This window comes from Centruroides sculpturatus, unplaced genomic scaffold, assembly GCF_000671375.1.
Source record: "Centruroides sculpturatus isolate CEXI.00-Female unplaced genomic scaffold, Cexi_2.0 scaffold28, whole genome shotgun sequence".
Taxonomy (NCBI): Eukaryota; Metazoa; Arthropoda; class Arachnida; order Scorpiones; family Buthidae; genus Centruroides; species Centruroides sculpturatus.
Genome location: NW_019384448.1, coordinates 1,174,272 through 1,198,190, shown reverse-complemented (window position 1 = coordinate 1,198,190; position 23,919 = coordinate 1,174,272). Strand labels below are relative to the sequence as shown.

Below are 23,919 nucleotides of genomic sequence, written 5' to 3'. Positions count from 1 at the left end.
AACTGGCAAGCGCATCCGGCACGGCACCCGGGACAGTTCAAGCCCCGTCCCGGGCCAGTTCTTTTATTCCAGAAGGTTCTAAAATTAATTTAATAATTTATTTATTTAATTTTAATTATTAATTTACTTAAGAGATGGCGCCTAACGCCTACCTCTAATGACAAATTACTTTATTCTAATCATTTAATTAGCCATATAATAGCCCGATATTTAGGCGATCGTTTGGCAATTTAGTATATATACTATTTGGGCTTTGAATGTTGTTATTTATGAATCATATTTAATATTTAAATTACATAAAATTAAATCTTAACAATACTTTTAATTCAAAGTAATCTATTAAAACATTTTTTATTAATTACAGACACCACTTAAAAACAGAGATATGTTCCAAGAAATACACTCTTAAGCAAACTTTATAGAATGTACTTACAAGGAGACAGCACAAGACGACACGTGTTAGGAGTTGAGTCATTATTTTATGTTTTGGGTGTTACCTTTAGTTCCCCCCTTTTCAGGGATGTTTTATTAATATTATGTTTTAAGGCTGAAAACTCCCAAAAACCACTAAAATTAAGTTCAAAACATTCACTTACATGCGTGACTGATCCTGTAATGCAAATCATTGCTAATCTCAAATGGCATCTTTAGCCAGGGATCTCAAAAATAAGTCACTAAGCCAAAATATAATAAAATAAGAAAATAAGAAAGCGTCTGATTTGAAAAAATTGCAACATAAATTGGGAGAAAAAAAATTGTTCAAAAAGAATAAACAAAATTGTTACTATGTATGTAAACAGGATAGTGCTGCAATACACTTTTTAATGTCATCATAAGCCAGATAAAAGACAAACACCAATTCAAGGGGAAGTTCCTGAAAGCAAGGTTGATGAGTACCAATATCAGAGGTGATCTCCTGGATAGAGAATTTTCTGGCAGTCTTTTTGGTATTAGGCACTTAACTTGTAAAAGATGCTGTGTTATTTTTTTAAAATTATATTTAGTTGAACCTGGTGGAGATTAGATTAAGTTAGTTTTAACCCCAAATTGGAAAATTTTTTTTATAATTGCTTTTCTTGTACATGATTAATTTGGTGTTTTGAATAGTTTGAAATATATATATTTTTATAATTTATTATGTAAGATAATTATTAATTATAAGTTATTTTCATATTATGTCATTTGAAATATGTTTTTTCTTTTCTGTTAAAAGTTGTTGGAATTACTGCCACCATGTCCCAGTTTAGACCTGGTACTTGATTGAACCCAAATTTTATGCAACACTATTTTGTTAGGTGTTATCCAGACTTAATTTTTATCAAATTTGGTGAGTTTATTGACAATGATTGACATTTGCCAAGCAGTAAGGCACACTATTCAAAATTAAATGAGAAAATTAAAGTTGAAAATTGCATAATCACTAAAACCTTTAAAATCTTATTTGCAGAGTAGTTGGTGACTTGATTGAGGCATGATAGTTTCAGAGTCATGTAGTTGGTATTTCAAATCCAACTGGTATCAATCCTGCTGGTATCAATGCAAGTTTTTCTTCTTATTTTATAAAACTATAATTTTCATATTATTCTTGGTATTTTTTAAATTTATTACATTTATTTAAAAATTATTTTCAAACATTTCTGAACATTTAGGATTCATATGTAATATTTATTGTATTTATAATTTACTTGAGATGATGATAAGATATAAACAAAATTATCATTATTCAAAACTAACTTTGTTAATAAAAAAAAGACAGTTTTTTATTAACATTATTCAATCTGTTTGCTCCTTGGAAGCACAATTATGTTTAAACATAATTTATTTTGCAATATATATTCATGCAGCAATTTTTCTGAAGAACAAATTTCTATGCTATCAATGTTAACATGAGATATCAAAGCCATCTTTTCATTTGTTAACAAAAGATGATGCAATTATACACACGTTTAGGTTAAACAATGGCTTTGTCAGAGTAAAACAGTACATATTGTACTGTACATGTACATGAATATACACAAAATGTTTTGTTTTTAAATAAATATTGTTAGGTAGTATTTCTTAATTGGTTTTGACATTGACTTGTTACTTGAAATAGTTTATAGTTTTCTAAAAATAAAATCAGTTTCTCTCATTGACAATATAATAAATTAAAAAAACACCAAGAATAAAGTGAAAATTATAGTTTTAGAAAAAAAAAAAAACCACATTGAAAACAGGAGGATTTAAGACACCAACCTCATGAATATTAAAGTAGCACACCCCAACTGAGCTACTGGCCACTCTGCAAATAATAGAAATTCTAAAGGTTTTAAGTAATTCTGCAATTTTCAGCTTCAATTTTCTAGTTTAATTTTGAGTAGTGCATCTTACTGCTTGGTGCATGTCAATCATTGGAGATGCACTATATACTCACCAAGTTTGATCAAAATAGGTGATCCAATAGGCCTGGGGTAACCAAACTCTTTTCACAGTGGACCAGATAACTGAGCAAATGATGAGTGCGGGCTGCATAACCATTTTGTTCAATATAGTAAACTGAATACACAAAAAATAAAGAAAGCCAACATATTTATTTACCAATACACAACATTGATTGCTGCAGCAGGCTCATAATTGCTTTTCTTAGAAACTTCATTGCAGGTACTTACACAAAAAACATTCTGATATCCAAAGTTTTCACTGATTTTCTTAAAAATTATATTACTATCAGATTGGACCAATTTTTGCATTGTTACTTATACTTATTTTAATTTTTTCTACATAGTAAGTTCATCTACAATCTATGATATTTCCATATAAATAATTATATTTTAGCTCATTTGTGGCACAGTGCAGTGGCAGGCTGGATGAACTAACCTCATGCGCCGTAGTTTGGTGACCCCTGCCATAGGCCATCCCCCTTGTTAGACAAACCTATATGGTATAGTAGTAATAGTGGTTTGACACATACTGATCACAAAATTAATTTTTCGAGTAAATTACTGTCTAATAAATTAAAATTACAAATAATTTTTAAAATTAAATTAAGATTGCAAATAAAAATTTGTCGAATGGAATTATTTCAGGTCACAAAATTAATTTAATTCAAATTTGTAATTAGAAAATTAGTTTTGTGATCAGTACATGTCAAATCACTACTACTTATAGTTTATTACTCATACATCCTGTATATAACACAATTGCAATACAATGATAAGTATTTATGTATCTAAACAGAAAAGGTACAGTAAAGTATGATATTTCATGTCTTTGTAAATTGTAAGTGGATAAGATATAGGTTGAACTCTACTTCAGCAAGAGATTTACGCTTAAATTTGATAAGCTTTGAAAGAAGCGACCTTTCCATATTCTACAAGGCACCTCAAAGACATACAGGGAAAGCTTTCCAGTTGATGGAGATGCACTTTAGGACTATGTCGTCAACTTGCTAAAGTGCAACCCCCTGCACTTTAGCAAGATCAGCTGGGTGTGCATCCTGTACCATTGCTTTTTCAGGTTTAGCGTAACAAAAAAGGATACCCATTGTTCAGAATTCATCATGGAAATTAACTATAATTCAGAAATGGACATCATACCAATCGTTTACTAAGAGAAACTTCTTAACATATAGGCGTTAAATTACAAATGAATGTCACTAGATCGACAAGCACTTTCAATGATAATTATTTTCATCTTCGTCAGGTCATTAAAAACAGTTAGTCCTTTTTTGAATATGAATATCAAATTATTCCAATGGTATTAATGTTTTGGAACGAAAGCAACAGTAGAACGTAAGAAAAAAGAATTTAAATAAAAACATGTGTGGTTATAATGTGCATGTGCTAATAAGCCTCCAAACTGTGGAGCTATATATGTTATCTTAGGCAATTATACAAGTTAACCCACAAAGGGGGCGAATCAAGTGTGGGGGTGTTGCATGGATTTAGTATGTTGATAAGGAGGGCCTCCTAAATATACACGAGGCTTCTGTTATTACAATGTCTTAGAATGTCCACCTGGCCCCACAACGGGGTGTGTTGGTGTTGCAACACCATTCTAGTGAGCTCAGTTTCGTTCTTGCCTGCCCTGATAGGACACTGATGTTCCGAAATACGATAAGACAACATTCTGGTTGTCGCGCCAATATAGTGGGTGCAACCACCCGACATATTTTCCAGTGGGATAGAATAAACCCCAGATCTTTCTAGCGTGGAAGTAGGATCTCTGTCGTTGGATAGCAACCTCCTAAGACCTGGCCGTGGAGAAACCGGCAGAAAAAGCACGTCGCCTAAAAATACAGCAAATACAGACAGTGACATGACCACAAAACGGTAGCGCAGGAAGGACTATTGTAGATTTTTTTGGGAGATGTAGTGTAGTAGTGGAAAAAAGCAATCTTTTTACCTTATTTAAGATGTACATAAACTTGGCATTAGTATAGCCTGCCTCATTTACCGCAGAGCGAATAGCATTAAGGCTCAGTATTGATAGCAGCTTGGCTGGAAGATAACAGAAAGGCCCTTCTGATTAAAGGGACAATTGCCGCATTGATGTAATGTTGCGGCTGGTATCTTGTAGCAGGGATTAGGAGAGGAACACCGCTGAATTTGTGGAATACGGAATATAGTATAGTATCCCGGAATTTAGTAATTTTTAGATCCAAAAATGTGATTTCTCTTTCATTGCTTTTTTCCCAGGTAAAATTAATTGTGGGATAAACGGTCGCAAGAAAATCTCCATGGATATCCTGCCAAGCTACTAGAATATCATCAATGTATCTAAGGTATAACAGCAGATATGCTATCATGAGGGGAAAGCTAAAAACCTTGAATTCAATATTCCTCATGATCAATTCTGCCAAAACTGCTGAAAGTGGTGAGCTCATCGGGACTCCTTGCTGCTGTAGATATACTTTGCCCTTGAACTGAAAATAATTATTTTCGGAAATAAAAAGTAGAGCTTCGCGTATTTCTAAAACTTCTTGTGCTATAAAGCCCTTCTTGATTAGTAGCACATTATCAAGCATAACAGCCTCAAACTGCAGTACCGAGGGATAAAGAGCAACTACATCCAACTTGTAGAAACTATACTCATTTTGTGAAATGTTGTTTAGGACAGAAGATATATGGGCGTTCGCTGCAACAAAGGAAAAGGTAACCAAACAGGAAGGAGATAGGAGCCCACTTAATAACTTGGCCAGCACCTTTTCAAGATAGAAGGCTGGGTGGGTCCTTTTATTAACTAGCGATCTCAACAGCCTCCTTATGGGTTTTAACCTCGAAAAAGAGCCTGGGGCAAGCTACGTTGGACGGGGGATTGACACGCATGAGAACAGCAGAAATAGTTGGAAGAGATACTATTTTCTTAACTTTTCTTAGGATGGTAGAAGTTGGATCAGTTTGCAAGGGCACTGCACAGGAATGGCCGAGGAAGTCAGCAGCCCTGGCTACAAAATATTCCTCCTTACATAACACAAACTTTTTCTCTTTGTCCGAGATCAGGAGCCGTAAATTGTTCGTTTCCAAGTACTGTCTTACAAGATGGCTGTTGACATAATTTCTGCTGGCAACCATGGATTGCTTTTGAAAAGTGAGCACAGAAACAATGGAAAGTTCCGTGTTTGGGAACTCGAGACTTGACAACTCTTCAATGCTGCCAGAACCGCCGGGATCGTATCCGATGTGCAGGTGCCGCGTGGCAGAGGGATAAATGCTGATCTTCTTGCTAAAGTGCAGGGAGCACGACATAGTCCCAAAGTGCATCTCCATCAACCAGAAAGACTTCCTTGTATGTCTTCGAGGTGCCTTGCAGAATATGGAAAGGTCGCTTCTTTTGAAGTTTATCAAATTTAAGCATAAGTCTTTGGCTGAAGTAGAGCTCAACCTATATATCGCCCACCTACAATTTACAAAGACCTGCAACCTGGCCTCTCTGTATATCCAATTGGGATGATATTTCATGTTTTGATGTTTAATTAACCCCTTCTGAGCTACGCTCGAGTGTGACTCGAGCAAGTTTCATAGCGTTACGTAAAAAACGATTGTTAAGGTCACTTTTGAAATTTTTTTTTTTTTTTTAATTTTTGGAATGTTTTTAGGTCCCCAAAATTTTTCAGAATTTTTTGCCTGCCCGAAAAAACTTTATCACGATTTTAATCAACCTATAATGATGCGCGCTTCACGCTTTATTGCTTTTTAATGTTTTTTTAATGGGAGTTTTTATCAAAATTAATTAATCGTTCTAAAGTTGTAGTGCAATTTTCCTTCGGCAAAGTTATTTAAAGCTGCTTTCTGATGTCAAAAATGACCTCCGATAGTTTTTTAATTTTTTTAATTAATAGATTTTATTATATATATGTTTAATTAATTGGAGGGGGGTCAGAAATCGCAATAAAAATTATAATTTTTTTAAAATATTTAAAAATATACACGAATTTCGAATTCACCCTACTTTAAACCCTTGTCCTCCCGCGACGTCTATGAGAATGCCCCGGGAAATCCAACTCCATTAACACATTTCTTTTGTTTTTTTCAGTTTTAAGTATTTTGTATGTTTAATTAAAAATTTTTTTAAAAAAGTGGACAAAAAGGGGTTAAAACTGGTTTTATTTATTGTAAAATTATATTCATAATTCATTTATAATGACACAATAAATTATATTATTTGTTCGGAAATTTTCTGAAAATACTTTGTTCATAAATTTTTTGGACTCACCTTGTTTACTTTACACAACTGGCTGTACTGTAGGTTTGTTTATGCACTAAAACACTATGGGTCACCATGTGTCATTATAACATCTACAAAATTTTCAGAACCTTATAGGATCTGTGACAGTTAAGATTATGTGTGATGTTAAGATACATACCTGTCTAGCAATTATACATAAAAATAATTAAACATAAATAAAACAAGGCAAAGAATGGTATAAATCTAAATCTATTAAACATTTTCCCCTTAATCACAATGCACAGATTTTAATTATTAATAGTAATCAATAATAAATAGTATATTCAAACAATGAAAGGTTTGAAAAATCAACGAGAATACATATTTTTGATAGTTGTATTTTTTTCAAATTTTGATATTACAATTGAAAATGTTATACTTGAAAAAAAGCAGTTGCATTAAGAACACAAAGATAATAAAAAAAACCAAAAAAGAAAATAATAAAATTTTTAAAACTGAAAAATATAATTTTTTATTTTGTGTAACATAAATAATTCTAGATTAATTAGAAACTTTTTATCTCAAATTGTATATTACTTGAAATTAAGAGTAAAATATAAAAATAAACTTAGATTAAATTTACCTTATCAATTATCATTTGTTGAAACTCTGCTCTTAAGTTACTTGTTTCATCACTATAACTATCATCATTTACATTAGAATGATGTAATTGCTCTTGTAAAGTTCTTAACTGTTCTTCTAATAATAAAACTTTTTCTTTCCACTTAGTTTCATTTTGAAGTATTTTTTCTTGAATCTCTTCTAAATAATTAATCTATAAAGTAATTATTTATTAAAACTTTTTAAAATCACTAAAATGTATGAGGGCAGTTTTTTCAATTTCAGATGGTCCATAAAACAAAGACAAGTGTAAATATCAAAATTAATTTATTACCAAAAGTTTGGTATAAACATGGTTACTTTTCAACATAATCACCGAGAAGATTGAAGCATTTGTCATATCTGCTTTACAATCCCCTCTTCATAGAATGTTGCTGCCAGTGACTTGAGATAGGCTTTAACATTGTTTTGAAGATTGTCAAGTCACTGGCAGCAACATTCTATGAAGAGGGGATTGCAAAGAACAGATATGACAAATGCTGCGATCTTCTCTGTGATTATGTCGAAAAGTAACCATGTTTGTACCAAACTTTTGGTAATAAATTCATTTTGTTATTTACACTTGTCTTTGTTTTATGGACCATCAGAGGTTGAAAAAAAACAGCCTATGTAATAAAAAAATGTAGTAATGTAGTACAGTATGTCACTTTTTCTACAGTATGAAAATCAGTAAAAAAGAAACAATTTAATAATATTTAAATGTTTATCATTTTAACAATTAAACAAATTAGTTCCAAGTTTACATTGAAAATTATATATTGTAATATTGCAAAGAAATATGAGGGTGAGTCAAAAAATAAGTTGCAATTGGCAAGAACTTTTAGCTGATAAACGATATTTAGATGAAATCTAGTGGCAACACTGACAGTACTTTTGGCTAAAGGTGTAGCAGATTCATCAACATGGATGCAGAGGCTAATCTGTTTTCAGTTATGAAAGACATTGTGTCATTAGGATGTAGTATCCAAATTAGAAATTTGTGCAGAAACTTGTTTCTTGTGGGCAAAATGGTGTAATCCCACTGAAATTCAATTCCAGTTGAAGAAAGTATATGGTGAGAAAGCTTTTGCATGACAATGTCACACTTCATTCAGTAAGCATTGTGAAGGTTCTACTGGAAAAATTCAAATGGGGTGTATGAAAATATCCTCCCTACAGCAAGAAATCTTGTGCCTTGTGATTTCCATGTGTTTGGCTCTATAAAAAGACTTTTCAAATTGCCAATATGAGTCCAATGAAGACATCACAAATGCAAAATGAGAATGGTTATCACATGTTGGAAGGAAATACTTCTGAGAAGGAATAGAAAGACTCATGCCACACTATGATAAATGTTTAAATACACTTGATTATGTCAAAAAGTAGGACTTGGAATGTACATTCACACAAATAAAAATTTGATCCATATGTTTCATACTTGTATTTTTGGTATGAGTGCAACTTAATTTTTGACTCATCCTCATAATAATTTGAATAGATTTGGAATTAATTACCTTTATATTATACTTTTATAAAGCAATATTTATCTTATAAAGATATGTTAATTGAAGAAACTAAACAATATTACAATAAATTAAATAAAAACCTAAATTAAAAAATCATCATTAATTTTTCATTTAATAACATAATAATTTTCTAAAAAATTACTGGTTATTCAAAATAAATAATTAATTTTTACAGGAACTAATGATTCAAGTAAAATAATTTTAATAATATTTACTATAACTAAATACTATCTCTCTTTTAGTTTTTATTTTCATTTATTAAACAAAAATTTCTGTGATAAAATATATAGCTATGGTAATTCAAAAGTGGTGGATAAAGCTTTACGGTGTGATCAATTATTCAATTTACAGTATAAAATGTTAATACACCTCTGCCTGATTATCAAAGCTAATTGAGTTAGAGAGAAATATTTATTTCAAATTATTCACAGTTTTAAGTGATTTAACATATTTGGATTTTTATTTCTGGGATTGTCACCTCTAAAAATTCCCCAAGTTTTTTAACAATTGATAAAAAAGATCCCCAATTTGGAAACACTGGGCAGCATTGAATAAAAACTGCCATATATTCTCAACACAACTTCCTGTTTTCCTGTCTGAACTTGCTGCATGACATCACATCACTAGGTATATGGTACATCAGACAGCAGCTAGGCATTCTGCTGTTTTAACTGAAGCATGCTTTGTGATTCAATTTCATGTCAAATGTCAAAATAAGTGGACTAGGGTTTTTATCACCACTTTCAAATATTGCCAAGTGGCAATTTTGGCACTATGGAGTGCAAACCCTGAAATTCACTATAACAACATAACTATGTTTGATAAAAATTTTGAATATTTTAGATTCCTACTGTATAGATGTTATGTGTGTAGTAATATTTCAAAATATAACTGAGATAATAAATCTTTCATCTGCCATGTGACTACATAACAAATTTTATATTCAGTAATCACTGTGTGTAGTAATATGCGAAAGCCCGGATTTGGAGAAAAATTTGTGGGTGAAAAATTAAAAATTTTCGAAAATTTATTAAAAAAAAATAAAAATAATTTAATTATCAGAAGATATGATCATATCTTTCACTGGAATCACTTCCTTTCCCAGGTGACATATCAAATGTGTCACCAGGAATCTAACAACAAAAGTTATTGGACAAGGAAATCAACATTACCAAAAATAGGCAAGAGGAGAAAGAGAGGAAGACCCCCAAATAAAACACAACATTCAATGACGACACAGAGAATTCATCCACCCTCGAAGGATGGCTGTGTGCACTTGGATACACTTTGCTGCCGATACTCCACCAATAGTCAGTGATCAAAAGCCTAACTGCTGATAGCTGATGACTTCAAGTAGCCACCAAGGACTACAGTGTCTCCTCTTCTGAAAAAGGGCCCAAATCAAGAGAATGATCTTCAGGTAAATACCATGTGCGAGCATTTGTAAACTCTCTGTCTCTCAAATTAAGTTCTGAGAAAAAATGCAAACTTCGATCACAGGTCACAGTGGTGGCAGAGTGACAGTAAAGGCAAATCAGAGACTAAATCAGAGAAAAAACAAAGGGAGCAAAGATGGAGACAAGAGGAGAAACAAATCCTCGAGCACTTGTGTGGAGAAACAGCAGGAAGTACACTTGTGGCAGGCAAAATAAGCAGCCTTAATAATAGAATTAAAAGACAAGTGATGTTGTGAGAGCCAGATACTTTTGATAAAGTGGTACAAGTAGCAATTAGTGAAGAAACAATATATCAATTAAGTAGCAAACCCATCATTAGGGTGATAGACAAAGGAGCGGACCATATTAATAGAAAAATAGATCAGATAATCAGGCAAATACAAGAACAAATATATGAATTAAAGAGTCACAAAAGTCAAAGAAACAAATATAGGTACAGAAATCCTCTAAATGCACAGCAAAATTGCCATCAAAATATTAGAAATAGATTTAGGGATCAACAAGATGACACAAGAAACATAGTAGGTGGCATGCGAACTCAAAGAAACCATTTTCCATATGGAACAAGAAATAGAACAAGCAGCTCACAAATTGGTGAACTTGAACAACTCAACCTCAACCGCAGATACAGTGGTATGAGAAGGAAGAACAATAGGAACTGGTGAAAAAACAGAGGAAGCTATAGGCGGGAGAAACAAAAACCATATGAGATCAAAATTGCTAGATTCAGCAAAACCACAAACTATCCTAAAGATAGAGTTCAAGATGAGGAACTAACACTGTCCTGTCAAATTAACGATGCAACAACACAATTAGCTGTAGATAGAGGTTCGAAAGTGACTCTGTTGTCAAAATCAATAGCATGGAGAATAGGAAAACTTCACAGAGCATACGATAGAAAAGAGATACCATTCTGAAGCATTATCAGAAACAAAATCAATCCATATGAAAGAAGCAAATTCCAATTCAAATTAGGCCCTCTACAATTTTTCTACACATGCTACGTCATCAAATCACATATCCATTCAACAGCTTAATAAGAAGATATATAATTACAGACCTAGAGTTAGGAATAAATATGGCAGATGAAACAATAACACTTCCTGACAGAAGAGGAATAAGTTTCCAAGAGTCTTCTGAGTCAAGAGAGATAACCAAACAAGTACAATGAAAACCCCGACCAACATAAAAATCATTGTCGGAGTTGCTCAACAATGGGAAAAACACCCAAGTAGAAGGAGAGAAAATTAAAATAGACATCAAGAAAGGGAGAAGAGACTGATTCAATTGGAGAAACTGCCAGATCAAATGATCCGATCCTCGAGAAGGAAAGATAATGAACTAATCTCAATTTCCTCGTACCCATAAGACATGTAACCATATTTTATGGCATAAGACACATCTCCATTTTAGCAGTCAATATTTAGGAAAAAGTACAATAAACCAAAATAAAAAAATTGGTGCAGAGTTTATTTGGCATTTGGTATCAATTTTTTTTCTTTTACTGTATACTAGTTTTAAAAAAGTAAAATTAGAATAAACACTTTTATTTATTAAGAAAAACCAGGAATTTAAATGATGAAATCTTTGCATATATTCATATTCTATATATATATATATATATACAGTCGACCCCCCTATAACGTGCGTTCCTATAACGTAGCAAAAAAATTGTAGCAACATACGTATAAAGGAGCTCCTAAAACATGGTCACCAACTCGTTTCGCGAGAAGATTGATAGAATCTGGACCAATAGTGGATGAGCAGCCAAACTACTTTGCTCCGCCCTGCGCCACGCTACGGAGCGGCTAAATTGAGTTTGCTATCATCTGTACAGTATTATATATAAATTATATGTAAATTAGGTACTGTATATATAATTATATATTAACTTAATTTATTGTAACTTTATTATAATTATATATATGCTTTCTGCCGCCTGGCAACACGCTACGGAGATTTTAGGCTAGTAAGTTGAGTTTATTATCGTCTGTACAGTATGTAAATTAGGTACCGTAAGTCTAATACAGCACTAATTTTATACATTTCTTGTGAAAGAAACACTTCTTATTCAACGGCCATAAAAATTATTTATATTAATGATGTCTCCAAAGGTCAAGTTATTTTTCTGCGAAAAATTCGTTATTAGAAATCGCGGCCGCCGTTTCGTGTGCTGTTCCGCGACGAAAACAAGCTTTGAGCAACGGCGTAGTCGAACAGTACACACTCGGTAAGTAATCCTATAATTTTTTGTTTCTAGCATAGTTTATACGGATTATTCCCAAAATTTATACGGGTTTTGGAAATGTTGAGTGGAATTAGTCTAGAATCAGTTAATTTTATTGAAGAAAACCTTTCAAACAGCCTTAGTCCGTAAACTTCACACCCATCGGGCTGCGATTGGCTCATGTATTTAATCATTCCTACAACGTAAAATTCGATTAACGTGGAACGTATCTAAGCGTTATAGGGGGGTCTACTGTATTTGCAAAAGCAACTTAGCTATAGCAAATAATAATAGTCATTGTTTAAACATTTTTTATTTAAGAGTTTGGTCAGGTAGAGGTTACCTATAACCTATAACCTTCTAAAGATCATTTGGAGAATTCAGCAGCCTATGGGAGATCACCTTCACATATAACATGCAGAGTAATTTTTCGAGCTATTTTTGAACACAAGTCACATCTTATACGCCATAAAATATAATTTTCTGAAAGTAATGTTTAGACGTATAATGGAGTTTATTCAATATTTTTAACTTAACTTAAATTATTATTTAAATTATATTAATTATGTGACCAGAGGGTCGGCATCTCTTTAGTGCCTCATCAGGACTGACACTACTGTGTCTTCTAGGATAGACACAGAAACATTAATGGCCACAAATTCAGAATTTGTGCGAATGATCACAAGCATGGGCGATTGGATTCAGGATAGAGGAGGATTGAGAGACGGATCAGAAGTGAATCACTCGGATACAAGGTTAACAACTAAAATAACCAATTTAATTCAACAAAAAGAATACGTAGCTCTATGCTATCGAATAACGGTTGAGAGATAGAGTTTACAAGAAACCGCAAGTTGGTATAGATGCCTTTTATGCAATTAACCTGTCCTACGTTGTTCCCAAAAATATTCATGTTGACCTCAATGACCTGCGTGGGCGATCCCGAATATTTTCGTGTTTACACCAGAACGTTTTTGATACTAGATGTCGCTATGCGTCACAATTTTTATATTAAAACAAACTTTTAAAATATAATTTTTTTTGTTTCTATATTATTCAATATATTTAATTTTTTTGTGCAACATAAGAAAATAATTTTTAACGATACAGTAAACACGATTATTTAAAAAAAAAAATTTTTTTTTAAGGCTTAACATCCACAAAAATTCAACATGGCATCACAGTCAACAAATAAAAATTTCAACATCAAATAGGTTAATTGTGCAGATTTCTGGATCACTGACTTTCAGTCGGTTGGAGCGGAGTTAAATTTTCTTTTTCTTGGATGGTGGTCAAACCAATAAAAAACTGGAGGATATAATAATCCAGAGAGTTTGAGGGTGTAAAAAAAAAAAAAAAAAACAGAGTATAAAATCCTTGATAGCGTGGATGACGACAATACCTTTTTTTTTTCAGGGCACTTGGTTGATGTGCTCGTGAACTCTCAATGACCCCTTTTCCTTGAGTCACTCCGTTCATACCTCCAAATCACGTTATCCTTTTTCACTAATCATGAATTTTTGCTATTAGTTCCCTGTGACACATTCAATGAGTTCCCTGGGAAAGGAAACAACTTTGGGGAGAGCGATGCAATCATTCTCAGGTAATAAAATTGGAAAAATTTTTCAAAAGACAAAAAAATGAATTTTCTCCCCAAATTTTTGTCAAGTCTGATTCTCATAATTACTAAAAATAGTTTGTGAGGAAAAACAATTTTGTTTTGTTGTTAATCAGTTATTTTATTTAGCTTAGGGGAATTACTTTGTAGTCCCAACCAGAAAGACAAAATTCAAAAGCATTTTAATGTTCAATCATTTACTTTGTAGAACACCATCATCATGTGACCTCAACTTCCAGAAAAAGCAAATAACTTCAAAATGCCAAAAAGGGATATAAAACCAATTTATTTATCAATAATTAAACATTACAAAATTTGTAGAAGGGTTATTCCATGTCAAAATCAACCAGGAATCTGGACTTTCTAGATTTTTTACAACTTCTGGAATAATTTTTTTTTCTTTTTTATAAAATAAACGTCTTCTAAATATTAACACTGTATTGAATAATAAACATCCACAAACAAAACCTTTTTTTTTTATCAGTGTTGTATTCGACACAAAACTATTAACATTTTTGGCTTCCACCAAGGCCTTCTTCAGGTGCTGAACTAACTGGTGTCCCCCTTGGACTGTTAGAACGATGCTGCCCAAGTTATAAACATTGCACATATCATGTTTCATCTCTCCGCCTGTCTCCGTTCGAATTCCTCAAACAGATATCTCCACATATGCGCGATAGTGTCTCCATCCTTAAAGTTGATACAGGTGTCCCCAACATTGGCTTTATAGATCTCCCAGACCTCCAGGTGACGAATGTGATTGATTTGAAATGCCTGTCTAATTAATTTGGTGTTCCGGAAGTCCGCCTGGATTTCAGGCTCAAAAACCTTCGTAGGTTTTGTGTCGAATACAACACACAAAAAAAAAAAGGTTTTTGTTTGTGGATGTTTATTTCTCTTTTTTACATAGATATTTTGAAAATAGTCAAAAATAAAAATTTGTAATGTTTTTTATACACATAAATTGCAGTAATCATTTGAAGTAGAAAACAGTTTTTTTGGCTCATTTTAAAGCTCTTTTAATTCCCTCTCATTTAACACGTAAATAAAGTTTTCTTGCAAGAAAAAAAAATTCATCAGCTTTCAAAATTTTGATTTTTGAAGATCTCAAATAGCATCTTTAATTTCTTTTAAAAAATTATATGTTAAATTTAAACATTTCATAAGCTTATATCCAAATTATCATCATAGGATGAGCATTGTATCATAGTAAAAAAAAAGACTGCTTGTACTATATGTTGCTGGTGCACATTGACACTGTTTTACCTAAATGTGATTATACATATGAAGTTTTGTAAATGTAATGTCATATTTTCATTTGTTTTTAAAAAGTAAAATTTAATCTTACATGAAATAAATACAAATTAACTATAACTTAAAATTTGAAAGCTTACCAAATTCATTCATCAACCTTATATATCCACTCTGATTTTATTTATCTTACGACAACATTAGGATATAGAACTGATAACACTAAGGAAAATATCCTTAGTGTTTTCAGAAAAAAAATTCTATTTGCTACCTAATATAGTGATGTTGAAACCTTGCTTATATAGTAATGGGACAGATGGCTGTCTCTGATTTCATTGAGTACACCCTGTATATCAAATACAGGGTGTATCAGAATGATGTTTTAAAAATTTGGGGGATTGTAGAGGATAAAATTTTGAACCTTTTGACATAGCCGGAAATGTGATATAAAGTTTCTACAGCGGTAAGAAGTGCTTGATCGCCCTTTGCTTTGGTAGCTATCCTTCCATCCATTGATGTCATATTATTGTTCTTGACCTCTTCCTCTGGGGTTATGTAAAGTCCCTTGTGTATGCAACACCTGTAGAAACAGTTCATGTGCTTAAGGAGCGCATCTTTACAGCATTTAATACCATCAGCGGGTAGTGTGGCATCTTACAGTGAGTTGGACAAAACATGGTTCGTCATTGCACATTATGTAACGAAGTTGGTGGTCGTCACATTGAACATTTACTCTAATGTAATGCAGCCACATATACGATTCGATGTACAGTTTGATTGTAATCTACTGTTTTGTCAATAAAACTTGTCATAAATACTGTATTCTGCTGTTTCATTCAGCATACTGACTGTAAAGTGCAAAGTGCTATAGAAACTTTATATCACATTTCCGGCTATGGGTTCCTTATATCAAAACGTTCAAAATTTCATCCTCTACAATCCCCCAAATTTTTAAAACGTCATTCTGATACATCCTGTATATACTGTTACTAGAAATTCTCCTGTCAAGAATGACAGAATACTTTTTAGGAGAAAGTAGATTGAAGAATTGAGAAGAGTAGATTTTAAGAAATTCAAGAAGAGTTGCTAATATTGGGTTGTTTGGAAAGTAATTTAATTTTTTTTTACCACTAGACGGATTAGTCGTATTTTTCCCGCCATTTTCATTCTAAACCGTATTATCATTATATATTTTGACAGCTAGCATTTTAAGGCTTATTTTAAAAAAATTTTGTTTGATTTTGTGCAATTCTTTATACTTTGGTCCTATCAAATATGGAAGATCAGAAACAGCATTTTTGTCATATTTTGCTCTTTTATTACCGAAAAGGTGAGAATGCTGTTCAAGCAAGAAAAAAATTGTGTGACATATATGGAAAAGATGTATTGACAGAATGACAGTGCCAAAACTGATTTACAAAATTTCGTTCTGGCAATTTCAATATTGAAGATGTGTACCACGTTCTGGATGGCCAGTTGAAACCAATGAAAACAAAATAAAGGTACTCATTGAAGCAAACTGCCAAATAACAACACGTGAAATCATTAAGAGATTAAATTTGTCAAATTGAATTGTTTATGATTACTTGAAACAAATTGGTTTCGTTTCAAAGCTTGATATATGGGTTCCACATGTTCTTAAAGAGAGATGCTCTCTTTGGTGGGATTTTAAGGAAATTTTTTTTTTTTTTGGAGCTTTCACCAGACAATTTAACAACTGATTTTAAAGTGTACTGCCATCGAGTAAACAAATTGAGTAATATCATCAAACAGAAAACGCGGCCAGAAGTGATCAACAAAACAGGCATTTACTTGAAATGACAATGTCAAAAATCACTTGGATCAGTTTTTTGTAAGCAATGATCAAAACTTTTATGAATGTGAAATCATGCTACTACCAGAAACAATGACAACAGGTATTTGACCAAAATGGTTGATATATAATTCAATAATATATTTATTTATTATAAAAATATTGTGTTTTTTTTCCACGGAAAAAAAACGAAATTACTTTCCAAACAACCCAATATTTCTAGAAATTAAGTAGTTTATACTCAAGTTTGACATTGTGATGCTGTTTCTGCAGCCCTTGACAAAGCCATTCTTATTCAATGTTGCTCAAGTTGGACTTTATGGCTTTCAGGGGTCTCAGTTGTTCTTATTCTTTTAGATCTAAAATTTACCTGACCAATTTACTCTTAGGCTTTCTCCTAGGCTTTTTTAAAGACAAAATAGCAAGTCTTTTTAAGTTCATATTGATAAAACAAAGATGAATTATATGTACAGTATGTTAATTAGATAAGCAATAACACTTTCTAAATAATGAACTCGTTAGATCATTACTTCTGATTGAATAATAGAATGTCATGTGGTCACTATGAAAAAAGTTTTTTTTTTTAATTTGTTAAAGAAGTGATATGATGCAGCTATCTTCTTTAAAGTTTAAATTTAAGGAAGTAAGTTTAAAGTATGCCATTTGCCAAAATATTTTAAAATGCAACTTAAGAGAAATTTTGTCGTCAAGCTTGAAATAAATGAGGTCAATGGTGTCACTGCAACATAAGTGCAATCACCAATTCAAAATCAATAAAAAGTTTATTCTGTAGCTAATATTTCTGCAAAATAAGTAACCTATACTTTCTGTCATAACATAAAACAAATAAAACCAAAATTTCATCTGAATTGGACAAAAATTACAGGAGGTATAATAAATTCACAAACACACACACAGACAACAGCTTTTATATTAGTAATACTACCCTATAAATAATCTATAGCAAAGCCACTAGATGAAATTTTCAATCTCAAGCATTTGCAAGAAAAATGACTTTAAAGTTTTCCATATTCCTTATGTATTATGTTATAGAGACAATATGTCAACAGTTGCTGAGTGGGCAAAATGATTGACTGACTACTCTGCTGCTTGTTGAATGTTCAAATCTTTCAAAATTGTTTTTTTCTAATCTTCATTGAAATATTTTACTGTATAATATATCTTTATTTTATATTTTTAACAAAGAAAAATTAGCATTTTGTAAATTATAACATTTATTTACTAAGCAGTAAAACTATTTCAATTTATTTTCCACACATCGTATTATATCAGCAACAGATGTCAAGTATATAGAAAGGTTCCTTCTTGTCTACTTTTGAATTATTTATGTAGCAATATGAGTTGAGGTAGTCACATGATATGAATTTGTTACTTGTTATACAGTAAGTGTGACTTAAAACAGGCAAACTTCAATATCACTATGTTAGGTAGGGAATAGAACTTTTTCTGAACAAATGTCAATGTGTTTTGAGTTTTGTGTGTTAATGTTCTCATATGATCAATAAAATCAAGAGTAGATATAAAAGATTGATGAATGAATTTGGTAAGCTTTCAAATTTTAAGTTAAGTTAATCTGTATTTACTTCATTGAGATTTATTTCAGATGTATGATTAAATTTTGCTTTCTAAAAACAAATGAAAACATAACATTATATATTTACAAAACTTCTCATCTATTGGCAAGCGCCAAATCCAACAGAGGGTGCTGTTTTTGAGCCAAGATGGCTGCCAAAACAGGTAAGGAACCGACCACGTGTTTGTTCAGTGCCTGAGCCGATTCAGTTTCTATCGGTGACGACAACTGCGTGGACCAAACAAAGAACAAATCATTGAATTTATGTCAAATTCTAGACTATATCGGCGACAGGAAACGTTGTCTTGTAGAAGGTGAAGCCGTATTGGATATATGAGACATACTGTACATACACACACAAAACATAATGTGTACTACAAACTTTTGACAGGCCTATGTTGTATAAGTACTGAATGACTCAGCAAGGTAGTCTTCAGATTGGCACTAATTTTAACTATTATGATAAATAAAACTATGTTTTTATATTGGAACATGGTGTATACTGCTTAAAATATTTAAATACTTCTCACCTGTTAATGTGTAATAAACATGCTATCACATGTTTACAAAAACCAGACAGTCCCACTTTGCACGTGCATTCTCCCTGTAATTGACAACATGAACTTTGGTGTCATTGTTAGAGTTTAATCCACAAAATATGATGTGTCCAGCATCCAAAACGGCTTCACCTTCTACAAGACGATGTTTCTTGTCGCCGATATAGTCTAGAATTTGACATAAATTCAATGATTTGTTCTCCATTTGGTCCTCGCAGTAGTCGTCACCGATAGAAACTGAATTGGCTCAGGCACTGAACAAACACGTGGTTGGTTCCTTACCTGTTTCGGCAGCCATCTTGGCTCAAAAACAGTTCTCTCTGTCGGATTTGGCGCTTGCCAATAACGTGTACATGCACCAGAATTTTTTTTTACTATGATATAATGCTCATCCTATGACAAAAATTTGGATATAAGACTATGAAATGTCTAAATTTGATATAATTTTTTACTATATTTTCATGGATTGACCAGCATACAGCATATATCTAGTTAAGACCAGCATGCTGGAAACCCCAGGATTACTGATATGCTTTACTTGAAAATGTTTGCTTTTCAAGTAAATAGTTCTTTTGTTGGTTTTTGTGGTTAATGAATTAGATGGTTTATTGATATTAACCAGTAATTTGTTGTTGTCTTTTTTATTTTTGGCAATTTTCAAAATTCTGTGTAAAAAAAACTACAAATCCAAAAATTAAAAAAGCTGGATTTTCAATTTCCTTAGCTTTGCCAGACATTTGATCAGAGTTCTGTACGGCAAAGGAATTGCTGGATCTTTATTTACTCTTAATTTACTCACATTTAGTAATGGTTATTATAAACCACTGTTAATTTAATTAATTATCATCATCAATATTAATCCATTTATTGTTATTGTTATCATTAATATTTCTTTTGTAACCTGTTTCAATACTATTTTAAATTGCCATAAAACATTGTCATTACTAGTATTTCCAATCCTTGGTATTTTCCTTATTTCAATTAACTGCCATTGTTGTTGAAACATGATTACTTTTTCGTTCCACAGTGTAGTCAGAGTGTGTGCTATGGACCCTATCATATAGTCTAGTCAAGGGATCAGAGCCAAAACACTCACACAAATAAGACTAAACTTACAATTTATAAGTTTTTGCTTCAATAATATTTTGCATATTAACAAATAAAAATGAATTATATAAATTATTTCAGATATTTTGAATTAATTTTTGTAATTCTATATTTTAAACATATTTATAAAAAAATAATTAATTACCTGTTTATTCAAATCAGAAAGTTTTCTTCTTTGCTCTGTATCCCTCTCATTTAATTCTTTATTTAAATTATGTAGTGTTTCTAAATTTTCTTTTAAACTTTCAATTTCCACTACGTGCGAATTTTCCATTCGATTTTTCAATTCCATGGCCATCTGAAGTGAATGTTTTTGTTGTTCAAGTTCCTATAATTAAAAAAAATTGTTAAAATAAATGTTACTTATAAAATTTTTTTATGAGACTACATTATTATCTCTCTCTAAAATCAGTCTCAACTCAGTCTCAATAGGAAATTTTCATTTATTAGAAGTTAAAAAATGATTTAATCATTTTTTTTTAACTTCAACTATATGTGACTCACAAAGGATCCATACAGAGGTATGGTTCCTCTGACTTTTATGCTCGTACAAGTGGTTTTCAATTTGGAGGTCAAAAAACCCCTCATTTGGGGCTTGAATAATACCTTCATTTCTTTTTAAAGAACGTATTCATACCCTTTGAATACAAATACAGTTGACCCCATATAACACTGTTGATAATTCCGTGTTATATGAATTCCATGTTGTACAAGTCACTTAGATTTTACAAATACATGTGCTGGGCTGTGAACGGCTCACATATTTGTAAAATCTGAGTGACTCGTACAACATGGAATTCATATAACATGGAATTATCAACATTGTTATAGGGGGGATCAACTGTATCAGCTGTTGTAGAAGTTTACAACTATTATTGGATGAAGCTGACCTAAGAGAATAAAAACATTCCCTTGTGGCCGTCAGCCATATTGTAGTTTGTATATAGTTCACAATTCCTTATTTTATTTCTATTCTTTTATTTTCTTTGAGAACGTTCCATATCAACCGCTACTACTTGACGGGGGAGGCTTACCTCTTCTCAGAACCAAGGGTGAAACAAAGGAGTGAGGTATTAGTGCTTCTCTGAATTTGGGGAAATAAACAAAAGAAAATGTAGCCTGAGGCAAGAAGAAAGGAGAGAGGAGAACACTTTTTGGCTGGACCTTGAAAGAACGGATGTACAGTATAGTGAGTGAAGCTTGAAAAGAGAGGTGGGAAGACAGCAGGTATAGGAGAGGACTGTTGAGATTAGAGAGGAAGAAGCACAAGGAACTAAGGAAAACCAAAAGAATTGGAGAACCTCAAGAACAGATTGCTGAATCAGTAAAGGAGAATAAAAGATAATGTCTGTGAAAGGGCACCTCCAGAAGATATCGATCAATCAACATGGACCCAGGTACTCTCTTTCTCTTTATGCTTTCTATACTTAACAAGTTTCCTACGTTTCCCTGTTATATTAGTTTTAAGTTAGACATAAGATTAGTTTTTTAAGTTGGTTATCAAGGTTGTGTGTTATACGCGTGTATATTATATACTTGAACGAGAATACGAGGTGACCTATTTCCCTTTGAGGGTAATCGGGTAAAGGAACCCAATAAGTTGGGATCTTTGTAACAAAACAAGATAAAAGAACCGTGTTCGGAGTGCATTAAAGGAATATCCAATCATACACATTTTTGTTCTTGTGTTCCTATTTGTAACGTTTATTTGCGGACTTAAAAATCACTCGTTACGAACAACCACACCCGATTAAGATATTGATAATGGTACTCAAGATTAAAAAACTAACTTCTTTTTCCTCTTCCAAAAAATACAATGTATAGGTTATCATTTGTGAATTTATAGTTAAATATTTTTATAATAATGGCAAATGTATGTATAATGTTATTTGCTGAAGTAATTTAAATGACTTTTACCATATTTGTCAAATATCTACACTTATAAATTATACTGTTAATTAATGGAAAAAATATAATATTAAAACACTTATTATTATTATTTTTTTTTTTTTGGAAGAAAACAGAATTAAAATAAGAGTTAATGTTAATTTTAATACCTCTATTTTCTTCACATGTTCTTTATTTTGTTTTTCTAATCTTTCACTCAATTGTCTGTTATCTTCTAATAATTTTTTCCCATAGTGAGCAGCAATTTCCAGAGTTTTATCTTTTTCTTCTAACAAACGCTTTAGATTTTCTATATCCATTGTGAGTTCTTAGTTCTTTAAAATTAAAAAAAAACGTGTAACAGATAAAAAATTTATATAAAACCAAAATACAAACTTTCCACCGTTTTAAATATGATAAACAAACGCTGTTCCCGACATGCATAGCGAGAGAGCTAAAGCGCCATCTCTGAAATTAATTTTTCTTTAATTATTTTCTGAATATTTATACAGTATTTTTAATTAAATCAAATTTCATTATAATATATATTTGATATTTTAATACAACTAAATGCAAGTAAACATTATAATAAAGTAAAAACTTCATTATAGTTTATATTATTCCATTGTCATCTGTCGTTGTTTATTTCTCTTTATTTTTTTCATTTTTGATTCTTTTCTTCCTGAATCAAAAATGAAAAAAAAAATAAGCACTAAGAACTTTTTTTCAAGTTCTATCGTGGATTCGGGCAGACCCATAATGGAGCGGCCGAGAAATATAGACGGAGCTGGATATATTTGAGACAGACCTTAGACAGAACTATAATATCTAGCTGGAGCAGAAGCGTTTTGTTGCTACTAGTGGAGCACTTGAAGCCGGAAGCGGTAGACGGCCGGAAGCGGTAGACGGCCGGATGGCCGAGCGGTCAAGATATAACGCTCTGTATAGGAAGCGGTCAAGCCTACCGCACTGCAGGACCCGGGTTCGAATCCAGACGGGTGATAAAACCCCAGAAATTTTTGGGAGTAGTCCGAATATGTCAGGCCCCGCTCCTTACCGCCCGGCCGCCCCATTGTCGGCCTGTCCGAACCCATAATGGGCTTGGTAAAAGAGGATCGCTTAGCCTTTTTATACTCGCGGCCCACCAAATATTGCATAATTTTTTTGTGACCCCCATTTTTTAAATAATAATTTATATTTGTTAAATTACCTATAATAAATTGATATTTTTTATTATTGCTTTATTTTTTATGTAATAAAAGTAAAACATAACTATTATTTCATTATCTATTTAAATAACATTCAAACTTCACAATTAAACATAAAAACTCATTAATTTTTAACAAAAAATAAAATTAGAAACATTAAAAATTCACAGAAAAAACAAAAAATATTCGAAAAAAATTTAGAGATTTCTGCTGCTAATAATGAAAATATGATCAACTAATTTATTAATTTTTGGTTCAATTATTTGTAATATCCGCATGCAGGCATCTAACCGCAATCAGTTGCGTTTTTTTGTTTTTATATCCATCATAGTTGAGAACCCTTTTTCACAGAAATATGCATAAATATTG

At 32.0% G+C, this 23,919-nt stretch overlaps 1 protein-coding gene across 2 annotated transcripts in view; it reads right to left on the bottom strand.

Annotated features, from left to right (window-relative positions):
• Window positions 1-22,811, bottom strand: part of LOC111620499 (protein Spindly-B-like) — a 53,327-nt gene extending 30,516 nt beyond the window's left edge. For both annotated transcript variants that reach the window (XR_002755924.1, XM_023362420.1), the window contains exons 1-3: window positions 22,513-22,811; window positions 20,601-20,783; window positions 7,289-7,480 (exon numbers count right to left, since the gene is read on the bottom strand). Coding sequence is in view for 1 of the 2 variants with exons in the window: in XM_023362420.1 (XP_023218188.1) it covers window positions 7,289-7,480; window positions 20,601-20,783; window positions 22,513-22,662 (525 nt within the window). In the remaining variant the exon portion in view is untranslated. The remainder of the gene's footprint in view (window positions 1-7,288; window positions 7,481-20,600; window positions 20,784-22,512) is intronic.
• Between the last annotated feature and the right edge of the window lie 1,108 nt (window positions 22,812-23,919).